This window comes from Salvelinus fontinalis, chromosome 9 (assembly GCF_029448725.1).
Source record: "Salvelinus fontinalis isolate EN_2023a chromosome 9, ASM2944872v1, whole genome shotgun sequence".
NCBI lineage: Eukaryota > Metazoa > Chordata > Actinopteri > Salmoniformes > Salmonidae > Salvelinus > Salvelinus fontinalis.
The window spans coordinates 39,750,585-39,761,188 of record NC_074673.1 but is presented as its reverse complement, the minus strand read 5'-3'; the positions used below and the strand labels follow the sequence as shown (position 1 = coordinate 39,761,188).

General features: G+C 42.0%; 1 protein-coding gene across 1 annotated transcript in view; it reads right to left on the bottom strand.

Moving 5' to 3' along the window:
* Positions 1–2,086: 2,086 nt before the first annotated feature.
* Positions 2,087–10,604, bottom strand: part of LOC129862557 (potassium voltage-gated channel subfamily G member 4-like) — an 87,010-nt gene continuing 78,492 nt past the window's right edge. The window contains exon 3 of the mRNA XM_055934335.1: positions 2,087–8,892. Within this exon, the coding sequence (XP_055790310.1) occupies positions 8,014–8,892 (879 nt within the window). The 3' untranslated portion in view covers positions 2,087–8,013. The remainder of the gene's footprint in view (positions 8,893–10,604) is intronic.

Here is a 10,604-nt window from a genome sequence, read left to right as displayed (position 1 = left end):
GCACCTCTCTCCCTCGCTCTATTTCTGTATCTCTCCCCTCCTCTCTCGCTCTCTCTCTTTCACCTTTATCTTTGAAGGTAGAGAAAATGTTCAATCAACTTGTTGATATTCATCTCTCTACTCCTGTAATTGTGTTGCAGTTCAAACTGTGGTTGCATAGTTTTATGTACAAAGTTATGAATCCCTGTAGTGAGCCACAATCCCAATAGACAGATTCACCAAGATTCATTGCCATTTTCATTTGATTCTTGATTCAACATAGGCAAACAGGCAAGAGTAAACACTGTGAGATAATATCTCTCAGAGGACAGAACAGGCGGATGATAATGGAAATTAGGAGAGAAAACAGACAGATAGTTGTGTGAAAAAACAGGAGAGAAAAAGAGGTGACCTTCAAAAGACCACAGGTCCAAAGGTTGAGTTCTACAGCTAGCTGGTCTCATGCTGTTTCATTAACAGTTCTAGATTAAGGGAATTTAATACATGAACATACAGTACATGTGAATGTTTTTGATCATAAACCCATTTTCAAAGGTTTGAGGGTTTTTTGAAACCCCATTTCAGCAAACCAAAGTCTGGTGGTAAAACTCCATGTGGTCCAGTCTTCTGTCATTCACTACAGTTATCCAGCTGCTGTAAGAGATAACGCTGGTGCTGAACAGAGAGGCACTTGGAGGGTCAGTCGGCGTAATACCTGTGTGATTAAGTCATATACACCCAAATAGACGTCCTTTAGGCCTACAAAATCCCCTTGGGCAGGTCGACGGAGAAGCTATAGCAATAAGCGGTGTGATTCCCAGGACCACCCGTACATAAAATGTATGCACGCATGACTGTAAGTCGCTAGGAATAAAAGCATCTGCTAAATGGCATATATATAGTATATTATTAAGAGTTGGTGTCCTTTAGAAATGGTCTGATCCTTCCTATCTGCCCAGTGTTGTATTTATGCTTAGGTGGTTGGGTCTGTCAACATGTTGACCAGGTTGTGCATGTTGAGAAACATGTCAGAGTCAGTCTTCGTGGTGCAGAGGGAGAGAGAGGCAAGCCTCTCCAGCCTCAGTCAGACCAACTGGGATGCATACTCTGACAGAAGGTTTCTTCTCAGTTTCATGACCTGTGGCTAATGAGATTAGTTCTTACTCAACATATCAGCGTCCCCACTTATAGCCGTGGAAACACTTGAATCTTATGCAATGGTATGTTGACACTAAAACAACCACCTCTAACCTTACACAGTATAGTATGTTTTTTACTTATACAAAGCTGCTCATTTTTGTCTATTCAAAATGACCCCATTTCAAAGGAAACAAGCACTCATTAAGATCAGGTGTGGCCAATTAGTGGGCTTGGACCAACACACCTGAACACACTTAACAAGATAGAGGATAGAGTTTTCTTGTGGTTTTTATGGAAAGTTTTCTTAAAGTTTTCTGATCAATTTGAGACATGACTTGAAATAGAACCATGATGAAACCTGTAGAAAAGGTTATGCTGAAGTACTGAAATTAAAACAGAAGACCATTTGATAACATTCCAAATGTCAACCCAGTTGGAGAACATTCCTAGAACATTACCAAAATTGAAATTAAATTGAACTTATAGGAAAACTTTCTGTTAAAGTAATGAAATACACTGTACCAAGAAGGTAACTTTTTTTTGGTGAAGTTCCATAAATGTGCTGAGAATGCTCCAAAGTCAATCAACTATCCTGCACCATTCCCAGAAAGTGGTGGGAAGGTTGTATGCAAAATAACCATAGAACAACCCCGCTCTCACCAAGTTCTAAAACACATATTGTTCTCAGAACGTTATGTGCTACCTGGGATTGCATTGCAGTGTCTGACTATATATCCTTGTTTGAACTGTCCTATATCCAATCAGAGGAGTTAATGACATAGTATTGATTGATAAGTCTCACCTAGGGGTTCTGAGTTAAAACGAATTATCCTGTCTTTTGCAATGACATTGTTCACGTAAATCTGCAATCTCTCTTTACAACCTGCTCATGTCTCAAATCTCTCTCCAATCTTTGAGGTTTCACACGTCTGATAATTGCCTGTCAATTCAATTCAATTCAATTCAATTCAGTTCAAGGGGCTTTATTGGCATGGGAAACATATGTTAACATTGCCAAAGCAAATGAAGTAGATAATATACAAAAGTGAAATAAACTGCAATAAATTGCTTGTCTCTCTGTCTGTCTATTTGCCTCTGTCTTTGGGAAATGTAATCACTCACAGGATCTTGCAAGGATCCTCCCATCCCTTGTACAGACCTCTCAGTCTATCATAAGGACACATCATAACAAGCTGCTGTCATTATAGTGCACTCAATTACATTTAAATTAGATTTCAATTACAGTTTAGGTACAAGAATTGCATTTACTCATTGTTACAGGCTAAGATTAGTGGTTAGGGTTCAGCCGGGGTGTGGGCATGAAGCTAGGGTTAGGTTTAGGATTAGAATTAGGGTTGAGACTAGGGTTAGAGTGGAACCAGGATGAGATATGAAGCTAGGGATAGGGTGACGCTTAAATCTCAGCCTAAATTTCTAAATAGTCCCATTGAGTAGAGTTATTAAATTGACCTAACTCAAAACAATAACTACAGTCTAAATACAGTTTTTGTTTATTGCATGAGCCACTAATATCTCCAATAGCTTTCTACTGGTTGATTTTGGTGCATTTGATTACTTCTGTCAGTAACCAGAAGTTCATTGGCAAATTCTCTTCATGATAACACCCCCAGCTGGTCTAAACGTGACATAGCATGTGGACAAGTGACTTGGCACTCATACACTGAGTATACAAAACATTAAGAACACCTGCTCTTTACATGACATAGACTGACCAGGTGAATCCAGGTGAAAAGTATGATACCTTATAGATGTCACTTGTTAAATCCACTTAAATCTGTGTAGATGAAGGGGAGGAGACAGGCTAAAGAATTTAGACTATTGAGACATGAATTGTGTATGTTTGCCATTCAGAGGGTGAATGGGCAAGACGAAAGATTTAAGTGCCTTTGAACGGGGTATGGTAGTAAGTGCCAGGCGGACCGGTGTGTGTCAAGAACTGCAACGCTGCTGGGGTTTTCCCACTCAACACTGTCCTGTATGTTTCAAGAACGGTCCACCACCCAAAGGACATCCAGCCAACTTGACACTGTGGAAACCATTGGAGTCACAATTGGGCCAGCATCCCTGTGGAAAGCTTTTGACACCCTGTAGAGTCCATGCCCCGACAAATTGAGGCTGTTCTGAGGGGCAAAATGTGCAACTCAATATTAGGAAGGTGTTCTTGTTTTGTACGCTCAGTGTATATCACTCACTCAGTTCATCCTCCTCTACTGTAAGATTAAGTATAAAGTATAAAATATACACATTAACGTGTCAGCTTCTTGGCTTTCCTGTTGTGTTGTCATACATACAAGCTGCTGCTCACAATTACAATTACATTTGAGGTACAAGTATTGCATTAACAAGTATTGCATTTATTCTACTGTACAGTAGAGATGTTGAAAGAGCTTGGAATTTGGTTGACCTCCTCCCACTCCGTAGAATGTTATGTCACTGGGGATTGCAGAAATCAGTTTCTCCTAATGTGTTTAACTTGGAATATGCCCAAGTTTGATTTTCAAATAAATCTGGTGTTATATACAGTACAGTTTGGATCAATGCCAGCCACCGGCACAACTCAACTTAATGAAGTGTCATTAAAAGAAACAGAACTACATGCATCGATCAATACCGAAGTAGCTTAACTTTTCACTTCACATTTAAAATCCAACGTCATACCTCTATTAGTGGGTTCTCCTCTCCATTCAACTTTCATTTCCCAACTTTCCAATCAATCTTTATATGTTGACGCCAATTAAGTAAAATGGTTAAAGGGGATTAATAAAAATAACCTTTTAAGAGATAGGTAAAATGGAGGCTGACACAATCAAATGGTTCCAAGTCTGGAGTAGAGAGGGACAATATGCTAAATGACTGGGGCTTTGAACTTAAATGATTACGTTTGATAGACCAAATAATCTGAAGAAGTGCTACGTCAATAGCCTTATAGAGCAATACCTCATGAGATATACTACTAAAATAATCTTCAGAGCTAGGTTTTGTGCATGCAGAGGCATCCATCCACCAGTGCAGTTAAAATACATCTAATAAGCCCAAGTGAACCATTATGATTACATTATGACATTACTCAAATTTAGGATAATATGCCAACTATGCAAGTTTGTTACATTATAGAATGTCTTACATCATTCTAAATGATAGACCATATACAAGGAATTCTATGATTATAAGAGTCCTGTGTGATTGAAGTGGATTGGATCCTAAAACAATTGAAAACAACAGAGGGTGCATTTGAGTGGTGTACCGTAACTAAGTACCTGTCCTTCTGATCTGCCTGTTAATCCCCTGTATCATCTAGATTACAGCCACAGCTGTCTAGTGGGCCCTAGCTGACTCCTGCCCTCTGCTCTCCGCACCCAGGGTTTAAGGAGATTTGTTGGCCCTCTAACCCATGGACTCAGTTCTTGGAGAACCTAGACATACTGTGAGGAGGTAGGTGCTGCCACAAAGATATCAGGTTATTAAAGAGTGGTAGCGAGGTCAAAACAAAGCTATGGCCATGCTGCTTCATTCATGCTAGATGACCTTGGGCTTGGAGGATGTGATCTTTATAATGTATGTAAAGATAAGTATTAAGAAAAGCCACAGAGGATGTCTGCCTACAGAGTAATGCTACATTAATGATTTGTATAGGTAAAGGCCCCTACACACTTTTCGGAAACTACACAAACACAGTGAATGAGCATCGTTGTCTACAGTGGAAGTCGGAAGTTTACATACACTTAGGTTAGAGTCATTAAAACTCGTCTTTCAGCCACTCCACCAATTTCTTGTTAACAAACTATAGTTTTGGCAAGTCGGTTAGGACATCTACTTTGTGCATGACACAAGTAATTGTTCCAACAATTGTTTACAGACAGATTATTTCACTTATAATTCACTGTATCACAAATCCAGTGGGTCAGAAGTTTACATACACTAAGTTGACTGTGCCAATAAACAGCTTGGAAAATTCCAGAAAATGATGTCATGGCTTTAGAAGCGTCTGATAGGCTAATTGACATAATTTGAGTCAATTGGAAGTGTACCTGTGGATGTATTTCAAGGCTGACCTTCAAACTCCGTGCCTCTTTGCTTGACATCATGGGAAAATCAAAAGAAATCAGCCAAGACCTCAGAAAAAGAATTGTAGACCTCCACAAGTCTGGTTCATCCTTGGGAGCAATTTCCAAACGCATGAAGGTACCACGTTCATATGTACAAACAATAGTACGCAAGTATAAACACCATGGGACCATGCAGCCGTCATACCACTCAGGAAGGAGACGCGTTCTGTCTCCTAGAGATGAATGTACTGTGGTACGAAAAGTGCAAATCAATCCCGGAACAACAGCAAAGGACCGTGTGAAGATGCTGGAGGAAACAGGTACAAAAGTATCTATATCCACAGTAAAACGAGTCCTTTATAGACATAACCTGAAAGGCCGCTCAGCAAGGAAGAAGCCACTGCTCCAAAACCACCATAAAAAATCCAGACTACGGTTTGCAACTGCACATGGGGACAAAGATCATACTTTTTGGAGATACGTCCTCTGGTCTGATGAAACAAAAATAGAACTGTTTGGCCACAATGACCATTGTTATGTTTGGAGGGAAAAGGGGGGGGCTTACAAGCCGAAGAACACCATCCCAACCGTGAAGCACGGGGGTGGCAGCGTCATGTTGTGGGGGTGCTTTGCTGCAGGAGGGACTGGTGCACTTCACAAAATAGATGGCATTATGAGGGAGGAAAATTATGTGGATATATTGAAGCAACATCTCAAGACATCAGTCAGGAAGTTAAAGCTTGGTCGCAAATGGGCCTTCCAAATGGACGATGACCACAAGCATACTTCCAAAGTTGTGGCAAAATGGCTTAAGGACAACAAAGTCAAGGTATTGGAGAGGCCATCACATAGCCCTGACCTCAAATCTATTGAACATTTGTGGAAGAAGGCCTACAAACCTGACTCAGTTACACCAGCTCTGTCAGGAGGAATGGGACAAAATTTACCCAACTTATTGTGGGAAGCTTGTGGAAGGCTACCCAAAACGTTTGACCCAGGGTAAACAATTTAAAGGCAATGCTACCAAATACTAATTGAGTGTATGTAAACTTCTGACCCACTGGGAATGTGATGAAAGAAATAAAAGTTAAAATAAAATAATTCTCTCTACTATTATTCTGACATTTCACATTCTTAAAATAAATTGGTGATCCTAACGGACCTAAAACAGGGCATTTTTACTCTGATTAAATGTCAGGAATTGTGAAAAACTGAGTTTAAATGTGTTTGGTTAAGGTGGATGTAACCTTCCGACTTCAACTGTGTATTAAAGTAGTAAAAAGTTAATTATTTTGGAAGTTTACAGTAAATAGAAGTGAAATAATCTGTCTGTAAGCAATTGTTGGAAAAATTACTTGTGTCATGCACAAAGTAGATGTCCTAACCGACTTGCCAAAACTACAGTTTGTTAAGGGTATGTAAACAACCTAAGGGTATGTAAACTTCCGACTTCAACTGTATGTACTTTTGTGCGGCAAAGATTTTGGAATGTACCAAAATACATGACTGGACCATTACATTGACGTCCCCCCCTCCATTTGTTTTGTACACTGCTGCTACTCGCTGTTTATTATCTATGCATAGTCACTTCATCCCTACTTACATGTACAACTTACCTCGACTAAGCTGTACCCCTGCACACTGACTCAGTACCGGTACCCCCTGTATATAGCCTCGTTATTGTTGTTATTGTGTTACTTTTTATAATTTGTTTTACTTGAGTTTATTTAGTAAATATTTTCTTAACTCTTCTTGAACTGCACTGTTGGTTAAGGGCTTGTGTGTAAGCATTTCATGGTAAGGTCTACACTTGTATTCGGCACATGTGACAAATAAAGGTTGAATTAATGATGCTCCATCACTCTGTTTAAGTAGGCTGTTCATGTAGGGTGTGTAGGGCCCTTAAAGAAAGAAACAACAACTATCTTTTGGTATTTATTTCATCAGTCCATTGTTGATATAGTCCCAAAATGTTTTGTATGTCAGCAATCAAGTTTTCAAGATATATAACTTTCAAAACACAGAAATACAGCTGGTATTGATGCATTTTGCATCATATGATGCTGCGTCTTGGCAGCTTTATCGCACTTACACAGACTAATGTTTCAACCCGGCACATACCCTCTCTGATTGATCTTTTCAGGGAAAAAGATAGGATATATCTTCCCAGAAAGACAAAAAACTACGACAACTGCGTAGTTGAGATTACTTGTGTTTTGATTTGGAGCCTTACAAAGTTCATTCTATGCAGATGGCTTTCTGTCTCCTGAAGATTATAAAAAGACTACGATCACTGCTCGTCCAATATCCTCTTCCTGCTGGTCGCGACGGAAGACGTGGTGGAGTGGCAAATAACTCCGTGTCCATGACTCCAGACACTCAAGCAGCCAAATCCAGTGTTAGTCTGTGTGTGTCTTTGCATTTGTTGCAAAGGGAGAAAGAGAGAGGGTTTATTCAGCATGGGAGAGTCGGAACCATCCATCTGAGATATTTTTTAAGTACAGCTTTCAAAGCCTCTCAGAAATCAAATCAGCGTTGAGCTCAGTACAGATGGGTCTAGGGTAGACAGATGGCTATGGCTTCCATTGGCCCAGGTCTGCACATTCTGATCTCGGATAGAGATTGAGACTAAAATTAAAACAATTATGTTGTGGGTGAGCTACGCAATATTTTCAAAGATAAAGACAGCCATGGAAAAAATGACTTTGGATTGGATCTTTTACTGCATCTTCTATTAAGTCTGTGATTAGTAAGCCTGCTGAGGCCTCCCTGTTCCTAGTGTGCTGTGAGGTCTGTGGGCCGGGGCAGGTGAGGCCTGTCTGACTGTCTAGAAGGCTCCAGCTGGCAGCCTGGGGCTGTGGCTATGCTGGTTATTCCCTGAGACCACGCCACCGTTCTCAAGAAGGGACAGGGACTCCAGAGAGCGAGTGCTCTCCGTGTCTGGGCACATGTGGCGCAGCCCTGGGGGAGGGAACTCCTCGCTCCCCTCCTGACCTTCCCTGCTGGTTGCCGCCAGGGCCGCTGCAGCCGCACACTCCTCTTTGAACAGGCGGTTGTGCTCCTGCTTGAGCTCCTGGTAGCTCTTAGAGAACATGTGAAAGATGGAGGTGGCAGGGAAGGCCATGATGAGGATGCCACTCAGAATGCTGCTCAGCGCCACCACCTGGCCCGGGATGCTGCGTGGCACCATGTCGCCGTAGCCCACTGTCGTCATGGAGATGATGGCCCACCAATAAGAGGCGGGTATGCTGCTGAAGTCCTGGGCTCCGGTCAGCTCGCTCTCGGCCAGGTGAACCAGCGGGGAGAAGAGGGTGACGGCCACACACAGGAAGAGCAGCAGAAGGCCAAACTCTCTGGTGCTCTTCCTCACCGTCAGGCCCAGGGTCTGCAGGCCCAGAGAGTGACGGGCTAGCCTCATCACATACAGGATCCTCAGGGCCCTCAGGATCCGAAGCACCAGGCCCAGCTTGTCCAGGTAGCTGGTCCCCCCGGCCTTCTCATGGTCCAGGGCCGGATCATCCTCATCCACCACCAGGGACACATAGTAGGGCAGGATGGCCATGGCGTCGATGACGTTGAGGGGCCCGCGGATGAACTCCAGCTTGCTGCGAGCCTGAATGAAGCGCAGGATCCACTCCAGGGAGAACCAGGCCACGCACACCGTCTCCACGATGAACATATGGCGACACTTCTGAGAACACTCACCCTGTGGCACAGATAGACAGAGAGAGAGATTAAGAGATTAAGGAGAGAGAGAAAGAGGGGGGGAGATTTGGACAAACAGAGAGAGCAGTAGGTAGAGAGTGTTGAAGAGGAAGAGAGAGAGAAAGGCACACACAAGGGGAGGGACAGAAATCAGCAGGTTAGATAATCATCTAGGGAGGAATTACACATGCCTAAATGGAACTTCATTCCTTTTTCATGCACTTTCCTCTCTGCGCGCCTTCTGACCTTGAACTTTAGTATGGGGAAACGCATGTGCCAGCCAGCTATTCATTTGGGGTGGAGATCACAGAAATGGAGGTATGGCAGAGGTGTGTCTACAGATAAGTATATTCTGATCTTGACTTGATTCCCTAGTAATTCCACCACCTTTATGTGCAAGGAAACCCTGAATAAGGTCGAGCAAACCCTGTCGGTTTCAAGTGGAAAAACATCTGCTTTCTTTTCCAGAGAGAAATAACAACCTTCTCTATTCACTGTAATGTATAAATTGATAAGAGCTATTGATAAGCTCTAGTTAAATGAGTAATCCGCTTGAAGAAAGGGATTGCAAATACAATAGCAGTTGTTTTAAATTGTTTTTCCTTATGATCCTTATGATTGTGAAACCAGTAATACGGCAGAAAACTGAAAAGCATATCAACATGACACGTATTTCTGCCCCTTTCCCACAGTGAAGTACAAAATGTGGTTTTAATGTGGGCAATGTTGCACCAAATGTAACCTTTGTGCACTCTTGAATGTTTAATTATATACCCCGACTTTCTGTTTCCTACTATTTGTATCATGCTAAATATTATTAGCCTCTATCAGTAGCAACTGTCAGTAATAAATACACATTTAACTGCCAATTTAGTGTTAGTTCCCATTCAGTTGGTAGCCTACATTTAGTATCATTCCAGTCAATGTTTCGTTTAACTTAATTTGCTTCCCTGTAAATTCTGTCACAGCCATGTAGTTGTTGCTGAGGATCACTAATAGTGGATAATATTTTAATGCAATAAAATTGTACATGAAGGCCTACGAAGCAGAAACAAGAACTGCCCCTTCCTACCTTCAGGCTATGCTCAAACCCTACACCCCAACCCGAGTACTAAGTACACCTCTGGTCTCTTGGCCCTCCCACCCCTATGGGAGGGCAGTTCCTGCTCAGCCCAGTCCAAGCTCTTGTCTGTTCTGGCACCCCAATGGTAGAACCAGCTTCCCCCTGAAGCTTGGACAGCAGACTCCCTGGTCATCTTCCAAAAACATCTGAAACCCTAACTCTTTGAAGAGCTACCCTCCCCCACCTCCAAAAAATTAAGCCTTTCGTGAACTAACACTCGTACTTCACTTTTTTCCCCTTTACTAGCTCTGGCCTTGCTGATTGCTACTTTATTGAGGAAAAATGTACTTACTATGACTGTGATATGTGGTTGTCCCACCTAGCTAGCTTAAGATGAGTGCACTGTAAGTCGCTCTAGATAAGAGCTTTTTCTAAATGACTCGAATGGAAAAATTATATTAAATCATTATGGACCGCAAACCAAAATGTTATTACATTTTGAACCTGACGCATGGCGCAATACTTGATGGTTGTCATTACACAGTTCCATGATCAGTGCGGGCAATAGGGTATATGCAGTGCATTCAGAAAGTATTCAGACCCCTTGACCTTTTCCACAGCCTTTTCCACGTTACAGCCTTATTCTAAAA